The 23,043-nt window shown below is 43.5% G+C and overlaps 1 protein-coding gene across 1 annotated transcript in view; it reads left to right on the top strand.

The window, feature by feature from the left end:
• The first annotated feature begins 408 nt into the window (after positions 1 to 408).
• Positions 409 to 23,043, top strand: part of LOC120936946 (major facilitator superfamily domain-containing protein 8-like) — a 61,170-nt gene continuing 38,535 nt past the window's right edge. Inside the window, exons 1-5 of the mRNA XM_040349777.1 lie at positions 409 to 734; positions 8,726 to 8,803; positions 13,699 to 13,884; positions 18,160 to 18,222; positions 20,095 to 20,214. Coding sequence (XP_040205711.1) covers positions 695 to 734; positions 8,726 to 8,803; positions 13,699 to 13,884; positions 18,160 to 18,222; positions 20,095 to 20,214 — 487 coding nt within the window. The 5' untranslated portion in view covers positions 409 to 694. The remainder of the gene's footprint in view (positions 735 to 8,725; positions 8,804 to 13,698; positions 13,885 to 18,159; positions 18,223 to 20,094; positions 20,215 to 23,043) is intronic.

Here is a 23,043-nt window from a genome sequence, read left to right as displayed (position 1 = left end):
CATGCGATCCAATACTGGTGCAGACCACAAAAAGGGTCCTGTGCGAGTTTGGTCCGAATGCGGTGCGATACCAGCCATACTATCTGTATGGCTGAAATCGCATCGCACGGACATCGCTTGTGATTTGCACTGCGGTACGAATCATATGCAATTTCGCAGAGCACACCTAGGGGCATGAAAAACAAACCTTACCATTTCTTTTTTTGGCACAGGAAGCTCTGTGTTTAGAGACGCTTCTATCTGCTACACATTTGCATTTAGTGTACACTCAGATGTAGCTATCTCTTTGCAGCTGCAACAACATACAAGCCTTCTGCTGCAGGTCTGCATAGAACCCGACCACAATGCATCATAGACAGTCACTGTGTCTTTGTCACACGCCCAATAAAGATGTCCTTGTACAAACAAGCGAGCCAAGGCTGAGACTTGAGACTGAAGGGCAGCAGGGGAAGTGGGAGGAGCCAGCATCATCCAGGAATCAGATGGAACACACAGTGCACTGTGCAGGGATTGTTTACATGGGGTGATCAGAGCTACAGGCACGCTGTACAGGAACTATCATATATTACATAGAGGGGGTGATGCAAGGTGCTAATAAACAGTAACAAGTATTGGTTGTGCTAAAGTTGCATGTATTGTAGAAGAGGCTGGAGATATCATTGAAGATGATAAAGAAAAATAAAATCTCTTAATAATGGAGTCAGAACACATGGATCCCCAGGCAGATAATGACAGTAAGAATGAAATGTACTTTTGTTTTTGTTTCAGTCCGGTCTGTCCTCCTTATCTGATGTTTTCCACTTCTTTATCCAGGCAGATCTTATTTTACCTGGGATGATTATTTACAAATAGCTGTGCCCTACTAAATGACCATGACACAGGATTAGTGTGATTGCCTGTGAATGGTGGACATGTGTGTTGGAATCTGATATGGCGGTGTGCCTAAAATCCTGATTATGTTATCCTTAGTGTACTAAAGTGATGTCTGGTTGCTACGGCTTACTACATAATAATTGCTCTTTGTACACCCAAATAAGTCACGTGTTAGATTAGTTTTCCTATGGGTGTGTAGTATGTACTAGGAAATCGCACTGTCATTGGCATTGTTATGAAACGTAGGAATGAATGGCTTTTTAAATACGAGGGTTCTTCAAAAAGTTTACGCACATTATTATTTAACCCCCCCCCCCTTTTTTCTTTTTTAAACAAACTATATAACTTTTCAACATAGTCCCTTCCTTTGCAATGCATTTCCCAGTCACATGACACTCTCAGACACAACCAATTGCTACTCCAACAAAAATATAAAAGTGCGGAAACTAAGAATGAGCTCCAGCGTGTTTCGCATAGTACACGTGCAGAGCCCGCCAGGAAGCCTGCACGGCGCTGCGCTAATCACAAACAGGGAGACATTTCCCGATCTCTGCAGCCGAGCATCAGGACAATGGCTGTGATTAGCTCAGCGCCGTGCAGACTTCCTGGCGGGCTCTGCACGTGTACTATGCGCACACGCTAGAGCTCACCCTTGGCGGAAACCTTTTGAAGATCCCTCGGAGGATGATGTGGCATCCCCATGCATGGCCCCCAAAAAACGCAGGCAGAGTGCGCTCAGGGCAACTGACGCAGTTGTCACATTGGGAGCAGCGGCTATTTCGGTGCAGCTGCTGCATCCCAATTGATATGAATGGGACGGCCTACATGGGGATGCATGGAACACCTGTGCATCTCTGTGTGGAAAAGCATATCCCTCGGACTGGTGTATGCTTGTGTGGCCTTTTACCTGAATATTTCATGGTGCACGATTCTCCTACTTATAGATTTCTTCATAAAGCATGGTGATCCATGTTGGCGCAAGCGGAGTTCTTAAAGTAGAACTAAAGCCAAAACCTTGTATTTTCATTTTGGGTAGAGTAGGGGAGGGCTGTAACACGTGTCAGGGTTTTGTCTTGTTTTTTGCCATACAGTATGTGTCCCATTGAGGGGATTTCCCTTCACTTCCTGTCCCATAGCGAAAACAGGAAATCCCTGGCAGTCACCAGTGGTGCAAAAACTAATGTCCCCATTAGAAGATTTCCTCTCTATTCCCATTCTGGTGACCACCCAAATTTGGAATTTTCTTCCCCTTTCACTCTCGGTGATAATGGTAAACAGGACAAATGGAGAGGGTGAATCTCCCTAACAGGGGCACAGACTGCAACAAATAATCCTGACAGGTGTTCTAATACCGCTACACTCTATCCAAAGTTTTAGAGAGCTAAATACACAGCAAAAAACATAATTTACAGTGGCACCGCTTGGTTCCTGACCAGGTGCTTGTGCTGGGCCTCAGGTAGTTGTACTGGTTGCATTTAAAAAGAAATGTAATTGTGTTTTGCATTTTTTTGGTGTTCTATCTGCCGGGAGTTCCCCTTTAATTAGTACATGTATTGTAATTGTAATATATGTATTCACTCCACCTGCCTGTCAGTTCTCACCTCCTGGTGCCTGTCAGTCCTCACCTCCCCACCAGGGTTTCCTATGTATGTATCTGTGCATTTTATTGAAAGAGCCAGGGATTTGTTTCTGGTTTTGGGTTCCATAAGCTTTAATTAAAAACGTGTATTGAAAAACGCAAAATGCACCTGGAATATGCAAACTGCAACCTGCATAGGTGTGAATCGGGCCTTAAAGTGTTCCTAAAACCCACAATAGTAAAATCAGCCTGTATATGCAGTAAGACCCCTTTCACACTGAGGGCGTTTTGCAGGCGTTGTAGCATTAAAAATAGCACCTGCAAAACGCCCTAAAACAGCTGCTCCATTCACTTCAGTGTGAAAGCCTGAGCGGTGCGCTGGCAGGACGTAAAAAAAAAGTCCTGCCAGCAGCTTCTTTGGAGCGCATTAGGAGCGGTGAACTCACTGCTCCTAATGCGCTCGTGCCCATTGCCGTACTGCTGGCAAAACGCCGCTGTAGTGGCGATTTGTGGGCGGTTTTAACCCTTTTTCGGCTTCTAGCAGGGGTCAAAAGTGCCCCGCTAGTGGCCAAAATGCGCCGCAAATCCAACAGTAAAGCGTTTTATCGCCGATGCTCATGGCGGCACAGTGTGAAAGAGCTCTTTAAAGCGGAGTTCCACCCAAAAATGGAACTTCCGCTTTTCTGAACTCTCCCCCCTCTGGTGTCATATTTGGCACCTTTCAAGGGGAGGGGGGTGCAGGTATTTGTACCTACTTCCGAGCATAGACTCCCATCACGCCACATCCCCCCCCCCCCCCCCCCGCTGTCTCCTAGAAAACACACTGTTATCAGGAGAGAGCAGGGATCAGTGAGGATGGGCCGCGCCGCTCACACAGTAGGGAACCGGGCAGTGGAGCCGCAATGCTTCACTTCCTGATTCCCTCACCGAGGATTGCTGCGGGGGCAGTCGAGAGACGGGCGATTGCTCAGCCTCGGCTGCCAACATCGCGGGCGCGCTGGACAGGTAAGTGTCCATTTTTTTAAAAGTCAGCAGCTGCAGTATTTGTAGCTCCTGGCTTTTAAAAAAAAATTGGGGTGGACCACCGCTTTAAGCATGCTTTTAATACTTACAGTGGAACTTAAGGGGTTAATCAGGTTGCACATGCTCAGTTTGGTGTGCATTGCTAGAGAGTTTTTTTTTTTCTTGGGAAAATGCATGTGATCAGCACAGGTCCAATCAGCACTGTCCAGATAGAGGGTGAGGGGTCCTGCATCCTGATAGGACAGCCAGTGCAGTATGAAAATTCATCCTACAAGCTTTAACCAGTCACTGATAGAAGTCACAAGACTGCTATATACTGCTGATGAGAAACTGTATTTACAGTGGCTATAAAAAGTCCACACACCCCTGTTAAAATGTCAGGTTTCTGTGATGTAAAAAATTAGACAAAGATACATTTCAGAACTTTTCCCATCTTTAATGTGACCTATAAACTGTAATACTCAGTTGAACAACAAATTGAATTATTTTCGGTAGAGGGAAATTAAAATTTAAAAATTTAATAATATGATTGAATATGTGTACACACCCTTAACCACTTCCTGCCCAGGCCTTTTTTCAGCGTTCAGCGCTGTCACATTTTGAATTGCACAGTCATACAACACTGTGCCCAAATTTAATTTTGTAAAATTTTCTTTACACAAATAGAGCTTTCTTTTGATGGTATTTAATCATTGCTGGGTTTTTTATTTTTTACACTGGTGGGCACGGGATAGGCGGCACTGATGGGAGGCACTAATGGGCATTGATAGGTAGCACTGATGAACATGCACTGAAAGGCAGCAGTGACTGGCATCAATAATGATCACTGGGGAGCTTTACTGTAATCTGGGCACTGATGATCAGTGCCCTGATTACATGTCTGGGTGTTCCCTGCAAGAAGATAATGCTGATTGCCTCTCCTCGCCACACGCTCTGTCAGTGTGAGGTGAGGAGAGCCAATTTACAGCATTTTCGCATTTACATGTGACCAGCTGTGACTGGATACAGCTGATCACATGGATTAAGAGCCATGTGATCAGCCGCGCTGTGTGCCCCCGAGCGGCCGTTCTGGGCTCCGTCATGTGACGTCCACCCAGAACGTGAGCGCGCCATCCCTCCGTCATTTCACTGTGGGCATGCGGCAAGCTGTTAAACTAATACTTTGTTAAAGCACCTTTTGATTTATTTACAGCACTCAGTCTTTTTGGGTATCAGCATGGCACATCTTGACTTGGCAATATTTGCCCACTCTTCTTTGCAAAAACACTCCAAATCTTTCAGATTGCGAGGGCATCTCCTGTGCACAGCCCTCTTCCGATCACCCCACAGATTTTCAATCAGATTCAGGTCTGGGCTTTGGCTGGGCCATTCCAAAACTTTAATCTTCTGGTGAAGCCATTCCTTTGTTGATTTTGATGTATGCTTTGGGTCATTGTCATGCTGAAAGGTGAAGATCCTCTTCATGTTCAGCTTTTTAGTAGAAGCCTGAAGGTTTTGTGCCAATATTGACTGGTATTTGGAACTGTTCATAATTCCCTGTGCCTTGACTAAGGCCCCTGTTCCAGCTGAAGAAAAACAACCCCAAAGCATGATGCTGCCACCACTATGGATGACATGTTGGAGCTCAAATGCGGGAAGGCACAACCCCCATCCTCCATGTATTTGTTAGATTACAGAGTAATTTGCTATTCAATCTGAAAAAGCAATGGCACCAGATAAAGTAGGTCATGAGGGAGCGTAAGTAGGGTGACCACATTTCCAAACTACCATTCAGGGGCACCCTCCCTTCCCAAAAATCTGCTTGTGGTGTAACAAATCACAGCACAGTGATTGGACACAAGAGGCAGGATTTATGATTTCTCCAATCACAATCAGGGGGCAGGATTGTGCTCCTCCAGGTATTACCAGCCAGGACAAATACTGTCAGTGAGTAAAGTGCTGATGTGGCGGGCTTTTTTGGGGTATCAGATTGGCCTGGGCGGTGGCTGTGTCAGTTTCATTCCGGGACACTGTATTGTTCTGGAATGCATGTGCCCGGGACAGACCTGCAAAATGCGGGACTGTCCCGGGCAATCCAGGACATGTGGTCACCCTAAGCGTAAGGTGTATAAAAACGCAGTCGGGACAGAGTGGTGGGCAGTATGGTCTCTTGTATGTAAGAGCGTGTGTCGATCCGTAAACCAGGAGGTGATGGGTAGGATTGGGGGGGGGGGGGGGTTGGTTAAGTAAAAATTGTACAATTGTGAGTAGCGGCTTTGGAATTCGGATGTGATCACTGTGTTATTATAGTATAGTAGTGAATATGTTGCATTTTGCCCCTAGTAATATGGTAACGGTCAGCAAAAAAGCGCAGGGGTTTGAGTAGGGTAGTGGAATCTATAATGCATTTATGGTTGGACTTGAGTGGAAATGAGAGATAACAGTCTATGAATATCGGCAGTCTGGAACCATGTTGAATGAATTTGTACTGAAGGACACATTTCAGAGTCTTCCATTGGGTCAAAGGGGGGGGGGGGGTCAGATCAGAGGCATGAGTGTAAGAGAAGTCCTTAATAGGTTGGGAGATAGCCAGCACACAAAGCGAGTCATAAAAGAGATTGTCATTTAACCGCCAAGTATGGTGACCAGATGCTGCAGGGGAGCCTCCCCAGGGACAAATGGATGGGAGAATGGTCCGACCACAGCCTAATGCCGCGTACACACCATCACTTTATGTGATAAAAAAAAAAGAAATTTTTTGTGAAGTAAAAAACGACGTTTTTGAAACTTCAATTTTCAAAAACGACGTTGCCTACACACCATCGTTTTTTCACAATGCTCTAGCAAAGCGAGGTTACGTTCACCACTTTTTTCCATTGAAGCTCGCTTTATAACTAGCTTCTGGGCATGCGTGGGTTTAAAAACGTTGTTTTAAACGTCGTTTTTTGCTACACATGGTGAATTTCTGTGAAACAAAAAACGAAGTTTTGAAAAACGACACAAAAAAATTGAAGCATGCTTCAATTTTTTTTGTTGTTTTTCACAAGACATAAAACAACGTTTTCCCCCAAACACACGGTCATTGAAATTGACGTTTTTAAAAACGTCGTTTTTTTTCATCACATGAAGTGATGGTGTGTACGCGGCATAAGGCCTATGGAGGAAACTGCCTTAAAGTCCAGCAAAGACTGTGAATTGAAGATATAGTCAATCCTTCTATAAGCTAAAATACATTCAGATCACTTGCCTTTCTTTATGCCTTATTTGAAGAATGTAGTAGTGTACCAAAAATCTGCCCCTGTACCGGGTTGTCATGCAAGAACATACAGCTAAAATAAGTCTGAAATACTAGTGACTACTATGTCAGCTGATGTGGAAGGAATTTGCAGGAATAGCTTATGCCTCGTGTACACGACCAGACTTTCTTTCCGACGGACTCACGGCGGACATTTGCACGTTCAAAAGTCCGACTGTGTGTACGAGGCATTAGAGGGATTTTCTCTATTGATACATGTTGAGGGGGCCTATGAAAAAACAATCAAGGCACACTCTGGAGGTCCAGAGCCTGCAGAACTAGTGAACTGCTGTCTCCACTGTTTGAACATGCTCTTTACTAGAATAGGTTTACCATTGTGTTATTTGTATTAGGAAAATATATCATTGCTGAGCTCTAATTTTGAAAATACTAGTTGCCTGGCGGTTAAGTTGATCCCATGACTTCAGTCATTTAACCTTTACAAGGAATTTCACGAACTGCATACATGATCCAGGTCAGTGATTGAAGCTGACTATGCACTGATCAAAATTCAGCTGGTCTAGTAGGGCCATTCCATTGATTGACCGCTGCAGCCAATCGGCTGCATCAGTGGTGCCTACTGGTAAACAAAACAAAAAACTGTGTGGCCAGCTTAAGAAATTGAGGCTAGGCACAGCTAGGTTTGGTACCATTTTTATTTAATGAGATGAAATATGACTCTGGTTATTATCTGAAATACGAAGGCAATTTTAGACGTATGGAAATACCATTGCTGAAAAAGCATTTATAATTATTTGTACAGTTTTTGCTATTCTTCAATTGGGCTCGGTCATTAAAACGGAAGAAATAAAATAAGAGCAATATTGCTAATATTAATCAGTAATGTTCCACATTTCATTTAATTGAACATTAAATAATTCTAGTTGGTTGCTATGGACAGCATTTCCACATATTTTCTCATTTCCTTTCTTTTGTTTCAAATTTGAACTCCAGGCAATCAGCAAATTAAATACATACTGTACTTTAAAGTGGAGGTTCACCCTAAAAACGATTTTTTAACATTAGAGGCAGCATAGTAAGGGCATATACTTTCGGCAGGTTTTTTTTTTTTTCCCATACTTACCTTTATATTCTGATTTGGTCCAGGGCTTCCGCGCTCTGATGACCCCGGGACTGGGCGTTCCTATCCCTACCTCCAGGGTTCTGATGACTGCAGGACTGGGCGTTCCTATCCTTCCGTTCGATGATTGACGGCTTGTGAAACAGGTGACCTGTCGCACAACGCGCGTCACCAGATTTCCGGAAATAGCCGAGCTGCGAGTCGGCACTATACGGCGCCTGCGCCCGCCGTGTAGAGCTGACTGCACAGGCGCCGTATAGTGCCGACTCACAGCTCGGCTATTTACCGACATCTGGTGACGCGCGTTGTGCGACAGGTCACCTGTTTCACAAGCCGTCAATCATCAATCGGAAGGATAGGAACGCCCAGTCCCGCAGTCATCGGAACCCGGAACAAAAACAGAATATAAAGGTATGTACGGAGAAAAAAAAAAACCCGCCGAAAGTAAATGCCCTTACTATGCTGGCTCTGCTAGATGTAATATTAAAAAAAAATTTTTTGGGTGAACCCCCGCTTTAAATGGAAATAGTTTGACATCAGAAACTGCTTGGTGACATGATTTTTCTTCTTTGCAAATAAGCAACGCAGAGATGTCACCTTATAGTTCCCAGAGTCAATGATTAGATGGTGATGCAGCAGCAGACTGATAAGCTCTGCTCTCTCCTTCTGTAACATGTCCCTTGTCAATTCTCCTTCTAGTTTACTGTCCAATGAAGTTGAGACCATGACAAATCCAAGTACTTACACCAGTTGCATTTTAAAATACACTTATTATACTTGAATTGGTCATTTTAAACTGGAGTTCAGCAATAATTAATGTGACCCAATATTTTTGGTGACTATGATCAGACAAATGTTTGATATTAATTACATTTTTTTTTCTTTCTGCAAACAGGTGTGCTCCAGAGGAAGAAGCAAACACTTACAAATGTTGTTATTGGATTCATCTTTTTGCTCAGTGGCATTGAATATGGTCAGTAATGACACAGTAATACATATTGCCTAACTCTAGTTCTTACAACTGCTTTCAAGTAAATAAATGAAATTACTAAAAGGAATATGTGTATATACATTATTGGCTAGATTCACAAAGAGTTACGCCGGCGTATCAGTAGATATGCCGTCGTAACTCGGAATCTAAGCCGTCGTATGTTTAAGTGTATTCTCAAACTGAGATACACTTAAACCTAGCTAAGATACGACGGCCTGCGCTGTTGTATCTTAGCTGTCTAGTTCCGCCCGCCGCTAGGGGCATGGACGCTGATTTACGCCTAGAAAGCGTAAATCAGCGAGATACGCCGATTCACGAACGTACGCTTGCCCGTCGCAGTAAAGATACGCCGTTTACGTAAGGCGATTCCTGGCGTAAAGTTAGTCGAACAAATAGCTGGACTAGTCAATGTTAAGTATGGCCGTCGTTCCCGTGTCGAAATTTGAAAAATTTACATCGTTTGCGTAAGTCGTCCGTGAATGGGGCTGGACGTCATTTACGCTCACGTCGAAACCAATACATCTTTGCGGCGTACTTTGGAGCAATGCACACTGGGATATGTACACGGACAGCGCATGCGCCGTTCGTAAAAAAAGGTCAATCACGTCGGGTCACAAGTAATTTACACACGCCCCCCTCATCCTCATTTGAATTAGGAGCGCTTACGCCGGCCCATTCGCGCTACGCCGCTGTAACTTAGGAGGCAAGTGCTTTGTGAATACAGCACTTGCCTCTCTGACTTACAGCGGTGTAGCGTAAATACGATACGCTACGCCGCCTCAAAGATGCGGCCAGCTACCTGAATCTAGCTATATATGTTTTAATCCCACCTAGGGCACCTACTTTCTTTCTTGTTCATTAAGGGACATAGGCTTCAGAGACTATTACACATGTGTCAAACACAAGGCCAGTGGGTCAAATTTGGCCCGCCAGGGCATTTCACACAGCCCTCGCACCCAGGACTTTTTTCCCTGCCAGAACATGGCAAAACTCCGCTCCCCCACCTCTGTCTATCGCCCTCCACTCTCTACTGTTGCTTGTCAACACAAAAGCCTTCTGTGTTTACAAGGACAGCTTTCCCCTCTGTGGCCTCACGGATCCCTGCCTGCCCTGTACTCTCGGCAGAGACCAGAAAGATGGAGATACAGCCGCCATGTGAGATGGGGGATCACGTGGTAAGCTGCACTGTGATCTTTATTTGTGCTTGGGTGCACAGATGCCAACCAATGATCTCCCTGCAAGAGAGAGAGAAGGGTATAGCCACGTACACTGCCAGAAGATACCAAAGAAGGGCTGGGTAGGTGAGATGCGAGGATGGGGGATGGGGGAGAGTGGCACAGAGGTTAGAGACAAAGAGGGTTGGAATTTAAATGTGGACAGCTTGTGAAAGATAGTTGTACTCTGTGCATAACACACCCCTAAACCCTGCACTCTGTATGCAGCGCACTCATAAACCCTGCACTCTGTGTAAAGGGCTCCCCTGAACTCTGCAGTCTGTGCAAAGAACACCCCTGAACTCTGCACATAACGCACTTCTGGTATTTATTGCCCATTTAAGATCCTCCCACTGCTGCTTTGCAATATGGCCAAACCCACTGTTCGATGCAGTTTGGTGGAGGGCGTGGTTGAGCTCCTATTCTCCCTGCACCTATTCTCTAAAAAAAAAAAAAAACCTGGATAAATTACTATATAGTCTTACAGATACAACCGGCCCTTTTGGGCCAATCATAATGCTGATGCGGTCTGTGATTTAATTGACCTTGACACCCCTGGACTATTGAGTTTTACTGCCACCTACAGAAGAATTGTGACAGTCTCCAAACCAGAAGGGGGCATCCACCCAATATTGGATCTCAAGGCCCTCATATTTCAAAGTTTACAAGGCCTGTCATAAACTTCTTTCCATCAGGTCATTCTGATCTCTGTAGACCTGACAAATGAATACTTGCATGTCCCCATTTTTACCAGTGCTTCCTATGCTTTGATGTAAGTCCCCAGTACTTCCTATTCCTGACTCTGACATTTTCTTCCTTCTGAGGCCTGGTACACACGACCGGTTTCCTCAGCAGAATCCATCAAGAAACTTGGTGGGAGACCTTTTTTATTGAGGAAACCGGTCGTGTGTACATTTTTCATCGAGGAACTCGACGAGCAAAAAAGAGAGCAAGTTCTCTTTTTCCTCGACGGGAGTCTCAAATTGGCTCGTCGAGTTCCTCGTCGGGCTGGTTTTTGATGAGAAACTCGAGCGTGTACATGCTAAGGAACCCGCGCTTGCTCATAATAAAGTATGAGACGGGAGTAAAAGTAGCATTTGTAATGGAGATAACACATTTTTCAAGCTGTAACAGACTGAAAAGTGCAAATAGTCTCTTACCAAACTTTTACTCAACACGCAAACACATGAGATTAGCAAAACCAGTCCCATGAGTTGTGCCAGTGGAATGGAACTTCCCCTGCCGTCCTATGTGTTGTAGTTACCGCGTTTGAGAACGAGGCGATTTGGTCTTGATTGTGTGTACGCAAAGCAAGCTTGTCGAGTTCCTCGACAAGCCTAACAAGGAACTCGACGAGGAAAACGATGTGTTTCGCCCGACGAGTTTCTTGGTCGTGTGTACAAGGCCTGAGTGTTTAACAAGATTTTGGCCCTGTGCTTGCTTTGTTACTCTCCCAATGCATTCCCATTAAGGGATATCTGAATAACTTCCTGTTGAACAGTCTGACCAACAATGTGTCATGGACAATTCAGACCTTAAAAGGTTTGGTTGAATTCTGAACCTTCAGAAGTCAGTGTTAGAGCCAACTCTTTGCTTGGAGTGTCTGGGTTTTTTTTGTTTCCAAAGAGAAACTTCATGAGTCTTGGGACTGATGGGAGCTTCATTCAATGCAGTCCTGTCTTTGGAGGACAAGTTGGTTCAGTCCCTGGACAAACTGATCCGCCTGATACTAAGGACTAGGTTGCCTCTGACCTGCTTAGGAATTTAGTTTTGGAGATGGGTAAATTATTTTTTCTGATCTTTTGGAAAATCCTTACAATGATTGCCAGCACAACCGGCTCTGTGCAATTTTGTTGTCCTACAGTGGTGGTCACCCCAACTGCAGGATCATCTAATCAGGATCCAGTTGGACAATGCCACAACATCAACCATCAGGGAGGTACTAGAAGTCTTTATACAGCAAGTAGAAAGGATTCTCTCTTGGCCAAAACCACAATCCAGCCTTTACCAACTGCCGTTTTTAACACCCGGGAGTGAAAAACTTGGTAGGCAGACTTTCTCGGCTGTCAGCATCTGGATGCAGATGAATGGGTCCTACAACTGTGTCACAGGTAGGAATGCTGGATGTGGACCTCCTGGCCTCTAGATTTAACAACAAACTGGATAGATTTGACTACAGGTACAGAGCTTCTATTGCAGAAACGGTAGATGCTCTGGTGGCTCCATGGGGTAAGTACAGCCTGATTTATGCCTTACTTTTCCTGAAACTCCTCCTGCTTCTGCTGTGCAGGATTGAGACCAGTAATACTTATAGCTTTGGCTTGACCCAGCAGATTGTCAATCTGAGCTAATCAAGCTCCTGGAAGATGCTCCATTTGCCAGGCTGTCAATCTTCTGTCCCAAGGACCTTTTTACCATTCTGCTTCACAGTTGTTGACTTTAACAGCATAGCTGTTGGAGCCCAGGTTTTTAGGCACAGAGCCTCTCCAAATTGATGATCTCTGATTTTAAAAGTCAGGAAGTTCACTTCCCGCAAGGTCTACCATCACATATAGAACACATACTTCACTTAGTGAAGGGCCTGTGGGATGAAACCTGACTTTTTACAATCAGACAGTGATCAGCAATTAGCCCTGAGTACTGTACCATGAAGGGTCCAATCTCTGTGCTTTCCTTACCACAAAGTCCTTTTTTTGGAGGTCTTTGATGGACGCGGGTCCCGTCCCCTTGTGTCTATGATCTTGCTCTTTATATTGCTCTTCTACGTTGTACAAAACTGATGCGTGCTGGTATTGGTAGGGTTACACCAGGCCACTTGTTTTTGTTTGCCAGTTTCCAAATCTTTCTGTAGGCAGCAGACCCAGTAGTCTCCAAGTCCTATGTATTTCAGTGAACTCCAAGAAAAGTATTTTACGGTAGGTACAAAAATCCAATTTTTATATTCAGACATATTCTGTTTATTAATTAAAGGGGTTGTAAAGGTTTGTTTTTTATTTTCTAAATAGGTTCCTTTAAGCTAGTGCATTGTTGGTTCACTTACCTTACCTAAATGTTTTTTTTCTTTGTCTGAATCCCTCACTTCCTGTTTCTCCTCAGTAAGCTTGCCCCCATCATCCACGCTGTTCTGGCTGGGGGTTAGTCAGCCAGAGCGGCTTACTGAGGAGGAACAGGAAATGAGACATTTAGACAAAGAAAACAAAGAAAAAAACATTTAGAAGGGAAATTGAAGGAAAGGGTAAGTGAACCAACAATGCACCAGCTTAAAGGACCCTATTTAGAAAATAAAAAACAAACCTTTACAACCCCTTTTAAAGAAACTGTATTTTAATCAGTTTTACATTTAGGCACATGGTTACATCATGCTCATGGATTGTATACCTGTAAACTAGAGGTGCACTGATATTTCGGTGGCCGAAAATTGTGTTTTCAGCATTTTGTTAATAGAGAAAAAGGTGTCGATAATGGTGACAAAAATTAACCTTTTGGTGTACCTCTACTGTAATCTCCCCATGAATACATATTATTTTTTTGTGTGTGTATGGCACTACATTATGCCCAAAGTCGCTTTGCTAACTAAAAATACCAACTACTTGGAGGCTTATTAACATTATATGGAAGTGTATTGTAAAAATAATTAATTTCATGTTTGTTTTCCTCTTCTAGCTGTGATCCTACCCACTGTTTGGATGTACCTGCAAACATTAGATGCACAACCTTTCTTCTTGGGTCTTGTTCTCTCTGCCTTCAGTCTAACTGAATTATTGTCTGGTCCTGTGTTTGGTTACTGGTCAGACAGGACGGGCAAAACAAAGCATGTCATCCTACTGAGCAATTGCTTTGAGATTGCAGGCAAGGCATATTATGTTTTATACTTTTATCAAGGGACTTGCATGAACTTGGCCTTTTCAGGGTAGTATGGTTTTTGTTTCTCACCCACTAGTGTCAAAAATTTTATTTTAGAGCCGGTTCACAAAACTTTGGGGGCGACTCGGCAAGGCGATCTCAAGACGACTTGAGAGGCAATTTGCAAAATGAATTCTGTATTGAAGTCAATGCAAGTCGCCCCCAAAGTCGTACAGGAACCTTTTTCTAAGTCAGCGCGACCTGCGTCGCTCCTATTAGAACGGTTCTATTGAATAGAACGGACCGCGACTTGTCAGGTGGCTGAGTCGCCTGACAGGTCACCCCTGTGTGAACCGGCTCTAAGAAATAAGTTTACATTTTATCTGTTAACCACTTAAACCCCGGACCATATTGCTGGTCAAAGACCAGAGCACTTTTTGCGATTTGGCACTGCGTCGCTTTAACTGACAGTTGCGCGGTCGTGCTATGTGGTTCCCAAACAAAACTGGCGTCCTTTTTTCCCCACAAATAGAGCTTTCTCTTGGTGGTATTTGATCACCTCTGCAGTGTTTAGTTTTTGCGCTAAAAACAAAAATAGAGCGACAATTTTGAAAAAAAATAATATTGTTTACTATTTGCTATAATAATTATCCCCCAAAAATATATAAAAAATATATTTTTTCCTCAGTTTAGGCCGATACGTATTCTTCTACATATTTTTCGTAAAAAAAAAAAATCGCAATAAGCGTTTATTGATTGGTTTGCGCAAAAGTTATAGCGTTTACAAAATAGGGGGTATTTTTATGGCATTTTTATTAATATTTTTTTTTTACTAGTAATGGCGGCAATCATCGATTTTTATTTTTTTTCGGTACTGCGACATTATGGCGGACACTTTTGACACATTTTTGGGACCATTGGCATTTTTATAGCGATCAGTGCTATAAAAATGCATTTGATTACTATAAAAATGCCACTGGCAGTGAAGGGGTTAACACTAGGGGGCGGGGAAGGGGTTAAGTATGTTCCCTGGGTGTGTTCTAACTGTAGGGGGGGTGGACTGACATGGGGAAATTACTTATCTTCTGTTCATACATTGTATGAACAGAAGATCAGCATTTCTCTCCCTGACAGGACTGGGAGCTGTGTGTTTACACACACAGCTCCCGGGTCCTCGTTCTGTAACGAGCGATCGCGTGTGCCCGGTGCGCCCCCCTAGTGGCCTGCGCGAGAGCCGACGTATAGCTAGGGGCTCTCACGGAGGGGAGCCGACCTGCCGCCGTGAAACGACGGTGGCTGGTCGGCAACCAGTTAAATGGCATGGTTAGTTAATCCCGTCCCTAGGATTTCAATTACATGATTTTGGCTGAAGGACAGGATGACAGTTCAGGCAAAAATCTTCAGTTGGATGGCCCTGCAGAAACATCAGTTGCTGCAGCTGAAATTACTAGGCCAGGTTTATAGGCATATGGTAACATCCTATGTTCTTCTTTGTGAGAACTATATTCTCAAATTTCTTTGATGTATATGGTAACATGATTAGCCTCCATGAGTGCTCAGAGCACTTTTAGTATTGAAGGACCATTTATTTATTTTTTATTATCAATATAATTAATTTAAAACATGGTTGCAGGGATAGGTGAGCATTTGTTTTGTTTTTTTCAACTTAGGGCCACTTTAAAGTGGAACTAAAAAACATTTTTTTTTTTGTGGATAGAGTAAGGAAAATCTATAATCCCTGTTTTTTATATTTATTTTTATTTTGCCATCTGTGTCCCATTGGGGAGGTTTCCATTCACTTCCTGTCTAATAGCCAAAACAGGAAGTGAGGAAATCTCTGCAAATTAGGGAAATTGTTGGGGCCCCCCCAGGTAATGGTGTCCCTATTAGAAGATTTCCACCGCTATATCTCTTTTCTTGTGACAACCAATATTTGGGACCTTTTTTTCACTTTTGATAATAACGATAAACCAAAACAAATGGAGAGTGTGAACCTCCCTAATGGGGACACATTAAAAACCTGAATGCTGTTCTAATCCCTCTCAAATCTATCCAAAACATAAAAAGAAAAAAAAAATTTGCCTCCTAGTTATACTTTAAGTCAATGACGACAAACATAAGATTAAATGTATTTATTAGTTTAGCCTTGCTTTTTGAACTCGGATGTTCAGTAGTGGCAGCTATATATGTTTTTTTTTTTTTTTTTTTTACAGTAAATGCTATCAGCAACATGGCTAAAGGTATATACAAAGATAAATGTGCTGATGGTTAGAAGAGACATAAAGAAATGTTTTCTGTTATTAAAATGGAAGCTATTCCTTGTATAGCTTGGTATGTTCTGGCTCATTCCCGGATATATGGTAAACCAGCTAAAGCTGACCATATACTATATCATTTGATTGTACAATTTCCATTAGCTCTACCACCAACTGTGTAATGTAAGCGTCTATGCGTTGGATACAAACTGAATGAATTGTTTAGGTATGTCCTTATATAACAAAGTTTTGGTAAATTGAATGGAAATTGTACAGGGATTATACAGTCAGTTGTCACTCTTAGGTCGCGTACAGACTAGCGGACCTGTCCGATTAAAAAAGGTCCGCGGACCGCTTTCATCGGACATGTCCGCTCGGAGATTTTGGTCTGATGGTTGTACACACCATCAAACCAAAATCCCCGCGGACAGACAGCAAGGCGACGTGACGATGACGCGGCGACGTGTGCAAACCCGGAAGTTCAATGCTTCCACGCATGCGTCGAATCACTTAGACGTCATGCACGGGTTCTCGGGCCAGCGGACATGTCCGGTGAGTCATACTGACCATCGGACATGTCCGGCGGACATGGTTCCAGCGGACATGTTTCTTAGCATGCTAAGAAACAGTTGTCCGCTGGAAACCTGTCCGGTAGGCCGGAAAATTGTCCGGTCGGCCCTACACACGACCGAACATGTCCGCGGGAACTGGTCTGCGGACCAGCAAAAATTTGAAAGCCGGTTCTCAAATTTTCCGACCGGAAAAGTTCTTGACTGAAATTCTGATCTTCTGTATGCAATTCCGATGCGCAAAAAAACACACATGCTCGGAATCAATTCGACGCATGCTCGGAATCATTGAGCTTAATTTTTCTTGGCTCGTTGTAGTGTTGTACGTCACCGCTTTCTTCACGGCCGGAATTCTATGTGACCGTGTGTAAGCAATACAAGTTTGAGCCAAAATTCCGTCTGAAAAAAATCCACGGTTTTCAAGTCGAAATTTCCGATCCTGTGTACGTGGCATTAGTTGTGCATTCCACAAATCTGGCCTTTATGGAAAAGTGGCAAGAAGAAAGCCAAAAGAAGTCCCATTTGCAGTTTGTGAGAAGCCTTTTGGGGGACACAGCAAACATGTGCTTTGGTCAGATGAGACCAAAATTTGACTAAAAGAAAAACGTTATGTGTGGTGGAAAACTAACACTGTGCATCACCCTGAACACACCATCCCCACCGTGAAACATGGTGGTGGCAGTATTATGTTGTGGGGATACTTGTTCTTCAGCAGGGACAGGGAAGCTGGTCAGAGTTGATGGGAAGATGGATGGAGCCAAGTACAGGGCAATCTTAGAAGAAAACCTGTTAGTCTGCAAAAGACTTGAGAAAGGGGCTGAGGTTCACCTTCCAGCAGGACAACGACCCTAAACATACAGCCAGAGCTACAATGGAATGGTTTAGATCGAAGCATATTCATGTGTTAGTATGGCCCAGTCAACATCCAGACCGAAACCCAATTTAGACTCTGAGGCAAGACTTGAAAATTACTGTTCAGGCACTCTCCATCCAATCTGACAGAGCTTGAGCTATTTTGCAAAAAAAAAGGGGCAAAAATTTCACTCTCTTTGGACACCCAAAAAGACTTGCTACTGTAATTGCAGCAAAAGGTGGTTCTACAAAGTATTGACTTAGGGGGGCTGAATACAAATGCACGCCACACTTTTAATTTTATATATATATATATATATATATATATATGTGCCACTTTGTGTTGGTCTATTACATAAAATCCCAATAAAACACATTTATGTTTTGGTTGTAATATGACAAAATGTGGAAAATTTCTAGGGGTGTGAATACTTTTTCAAGACACTGTATATTGAAAAAGCTAGTGTGTATTACAAGTACACTTGTATTTTAATGTGGGATCTATCAATTGGTGAAATGTCATTCTTTAATAAAACTATTCCTATTTTCTGTGTCTGTTATGTGTTACCATACACAATTGTTCCTTGTTTCTTTTATTTCAATAGGTAATTTCATGTACTTTGTTGGAATCTCCAAGTGGTTTCTCCTGGCTAGTCGGTTGGTAGCAGGTAATGTTAGTTTTAGCAGGTAGACCTCTGATGCCTAACCCACTGTCTGCATGTGTCTCCACTGTTAAACTTTGTGGCCAACAGGCCCATTTACCCAGTACATAAAGCAGGGGTCGACAACCTTTTCTCACTTAAAGCGGGGGTTCACCCTGTTAAAAAAAAAAAAAAAGTTTTTTTTTATTAGACCATTAAATTCGGCATCGTAGCGCGAGCTACGGTATGCCGGTCTTACATTTTTTATGCCCGTACTCACTGTGCTATCGATGATTGAAGAATCCGGGGAATGGGCGTTCCTATGGTGAGAGAAGGTGATTGACGGCCGGCCCTGGCACGTCACGCTTCTCCGGAAATAGCCGAAATAGGCTTGGCTATTCACGGCGCCTGCGCATAGCCTGTGCGCAGGCGCCGTGAATAGCCGAGACCTACTCCGGCTGTCTTCGGGGAGCGTGACGTGCCAGAGCCGGCCGTCAATCATCCTCCCTCTCCATAGGCACGCCCATTCCCCGCGGGAGTCGGATTCTTCAATGAGCGATAGAACAGTGAGTACGGGGATTAAAAATTTAAGACCGGCATACCGTAGCTCGCGCTACGATGCCGAATTTAATGGTCTAATGATGGAAAGGAGGGTGAACTACCGCTTTAAGAGCCAGATTTAATGTATGTGAATGCATGGAGGGCCACATTCACCTGCTAATAAATGAAGATAACATTACATAGTGCCCGCACTTCTGGCCCCCTTTACATTACACAGCCCTCGCACCTCTGGACTCCCTTACATTACACAGCCCCTGTACCTCTGGACCCCTTTACATTAAACAGCCCCCCCTGCATATTAAACGGCACGCCCCAGCTGTGTAAGCAAGGGGGGTGGGGTGCTTTTACTTTTTTTCTTTTTTTTTTTTTTTACTTTTACACTGTCCCTTTGAAAAAAACATTTCTGATAATTTTTATTGCTGTCAAAAGGAGTGTAAACATTCCTTCTGACAGTAATAGGCGGTGACAGGTACTCTTTATGGAGGGATCTGTGGTCTATAAGACTCCAAATCCCTTTGAAGCATTCAAAACACCAAGTTTGGCTGTTTTGAATACCAACATTTTTTCAAATTTTTGTACCTTTTAAGTCTTCTGTAAACCGGAAGTGATTTCATGACATTGCTTCCGGTTTACTAGATCCAAGATCCGAGACCCGATCAAAGCCGATTAAGGCTTTGTTCGGGTCTCTGGCCAGCTGGCGGACATGCTTGCTGGTCGCTTGGGCCTCCCAGTGGGACAGGAGAGTCCGGGTGAGCCACGGAAGGCTGCAAGAGGGGGGACGTCCCCTCCCGCTGCCTGGGATAACCGCTGAGAGGGGCTTCTTAGCCGCATCGATTGTTGTCCCAAGAAAGCCGGCTCTAAAAAAACGGTACTGGGGTGATGCATGCAGCTGCAGGCATCACGCCTATACAACCCCTTCAAGCCGAGGCGTTGACAGGCCTGATATTTAGCAACCATGGGCCCAGTGCAACCTGCAGGCTGTAAGTCTAGCTGCTTGGCTGTCATGATGTTTCAGCAATTTCTAAATAACTTCTTTTTTTTGGTCAATTCTACTTTAAACATGTTTTTGATATTTACACGCAGGAGTTGATTTTTCCCAGAGCTTAGTGAATGTGGTGAAATGTCACTTAGTAAAGAATACCTAATCGGGTGCAAGGAAAAAAAAATTGAATTTTTGCTGGCACGTGATTAGATGATAGAAAACAGCAGAGCTTCATCGCATTGACTAAGCTCTGGGGAAAATGAGTGCAACTGCACTTATAAAGTGCAGTCTATTTGCCTTTAGTAAACAAACCCCAAAGTGGTTTGAGGGTACAATCTTATTTTCCTTCTTTTCAGGTATTGGTGGGGGAGCTGGGGCTTCAATCTTTGGCTATCTGACACGGCATTCTAGTGCCAAAGATCGTGTTCCGGTCTTTGCCATGGCAATGGCATGCAGACAAGCTGGTCTTTTGATAGGTGAGTTCTTTTTACTTCTGGGGAAATGCTAGGAAATAAGTAATTTTGCATTTGATGTTCATTGTAAAGTATTTAGAAAATTAAGAAAAGTGCAGCTAAATGAAAAAGGAACTGCCCATGAAAATGTAATGCCGCGTATACACGATCATTTTTCGGCTTGTAAAAAACAACGTTTTTCAGCCTCTAGAAAAAATGACGTTTATTCCAACTTCATCATTAAAACGACGTTGCCCACACACGATCGTGAAAAAAAAAAAATGCTCTAGCAAAGCGCGGTGACGTACAACACGTACGACGGCACTATAAAGTGGAAGTTCCATTCAAACGGCGCCACCCTTTGGGCTGCTTTAGCTGATTCCGTGTTAGTAAAAGACGATTCGCGCTTTTCTGTCTGTTACAGCGCGATAAATGTGCTTACTCCATTACGAACGGTAGTTGTACCAGAACGAGCGCTCCTGTCCCATTACTTGCTTCTGAGCATGCGCTGGTTTTTAACGTTGTTTAAGCCCACACACGATCATTTTTTACAACACGAAAAACGACATTGTTTAAAACGTCTTTAAAAAAATGCAGCATGTTCGAATTTTTTTGCTTTGTCGTTTTTCAGAACCCGAAAAATGATGTGAAGCCCATCATTTTAAATGACATTTTTTAAAAATGTAGTTTTTTACATGCCGAAAAATGATCGTGTGTACGCGGCATAAGTTTGGCTGAAAATGTCCTCAGTTTTGCAACGCTGTCCACCCACTTGAGCCATCTACTTTACTTTACTTAAGTTAATTGAGTAGTACAGCAACTTATTCATACACTATGGCTTATAGGCTTGTGTCTTCAGGTGATTGGGAACTGGCAAGCTTTTGAAGACACGCCCCCTGTGGCGTCTCCCCTATAACCCTACACCACTCCATCAGTCCTAGTGTCTGAAGGTGATGGACCTCTTCTCCTTGTGTAGAGAAATCTGCTTCACTTGTTTATTTATTTTTCTTTGATATTTTTCTGTAATTCTTCAGTCAACCCCAACTTCTTCTAATGCCTACACATAAGCAGTGTATCCAGATAACCTTGGGAACCAGACCCCATGCTGTGGATACAGCGTTTAATATTGCTTTGGGCACTGGATCCTGTGTGAAGCACTCACCTCTGCACTGGGTGCAATGCATTGCATTAGCCACAGGGTGTTCTACAGATCCAGGGCCGGTGGTCCATCACTATAGAACCCAGTCCCTGAAGACCCCTTTGGGGGTTTGCCCACAGTGATGGGTGAAGCCTGGACTTTATATACAACCCAGTGTCGTGGACAGGTAAGACAGGGTCACCTGTATCTCTGACCATTGCTGTAAAAAATGTTTTACAGTAAAACATTGGATTGCGAGCATAATTCGTTCCGGAAGCATGCTTGTAATCCAAAGCACTTGTATATCAAAGCGAATTTCCCATAGGAAATAATAGAAACTCAAATGATTTGTTCCACAACCATTTATTCATAAGTCCTTCAGTCTATAGTCTATATAAAAAGATTATAGCAATGTGACGGGTTGTGTAACCATAAAATGTCCATCCACTAATGGAAGCCTCCCCAAGGGGATTAGAAGCAAAATCCAGGAGGATCTACAGAGTATAAAAGAGAAGAGAGGTGCCTCTAAGTGTAGCAATATGGTTACATTTAATGAAGGTACAACATTTAGCGACTCGCATGGTTGATGATTAAAAGAGGCACATCTAAGTATGCAGGCATCCGGGGTAAAGCGATCCACATAGACTGTCCTCCTCACTGCCGGCTCTCACCGTTGTCAGTCTGCAATTGTGACCGGGAAGACTACCCTGCAGTAGAGCGATCTGAAAGCGAGGCTTGAACCGCTAGTGGAAGGGATGACATCAATGGTGGTGCAGAGGATGGTTTATGTGGACAGCTTTACCCCGGATGCCTGCATATTTTAGATGCGACTCTTTTAATCCTCAAGCATGTGAGTTTCTAAATGTTGTACCTTCATTAAATGTAACCATATTGCTACACCTAGAGGCCCCTCTCTCATTTATACTCGGTTGTGACATGACGCTACTCTTGTATCAAGATATCGCTTGTATATCAAGTCAAAATGTATTACATTTTGTTTGTCTTGCAAAACGCTCTCAAACCAAGTTACTCTCAAACCAAGGTTTTACTGTATTCCACAGTGCAAACTTTTCAAACTTGGTGCTAAAATTCAACTAGTCAGAGTTCAGTTTCAGGTGGATAACCAGGTGTTGCATCACACCATTGGTCGCACACTTTAATGACACTTTTGCCTAGAGCCCTTGCCGTTATACGTACTGTTCTACATCTGACTTATCACATACTTCTACCTTTTCTCTCGCACTCTACTCTGTAATTGGCCCACAGGGAAATACCCTCACTTGTAGCTATGGCAGAGAACAGGTGAAAGGGGCCAATTCAAAACAGGTTGCTGAAAGCTTGCATAACAAAAATACATAATCATGATCTATCACACCGCACTCTGCATCTGATTCTAGTTCTATTTCAGGAACAGAATAAATGGCCTACTTGAATAAAGCAAAATTTTCTGCATCTACTGTAATGTCATAATTTCATGGACAGATCACAGCCTTAATACAGCCATCTTTGTCTAGGGCACAGAAATGCCCCACCTTTCTCTTACTCCTGTTTCTCACCCAAAGTGGGATCCCAATATGTCGTTCCTAGAGGATGCAGACACAGAAGGGAATGGAGAGGATGTTAAAGGGGTTGTAAACAGGGCTCAAGTCCTGCGGGAACGCGTGGGAACGGAGTTCCTGCACTTTTTTCACAGCAGGAACTCCGTTCCCTTTGCA

The sequence above is a fragment of the Rana temporaria genome, chromosome 4, assembly GCF_905171775.1.
Source record: "Rana temporaria chromosome 4, aRanTem1.1, whole genome shotgun sequence".
In the NCBI taxonomy this organism is placed as follows: Eukaryota; Metazoa; Chordata; class Amphibia; order Anura; family Ranidae; genus Rana; species Rana temporaria.
Note: the sequence above shows the minus strand (reverse complement) of the source record. Positions and strands in the feature narration are given on the sequence as shown.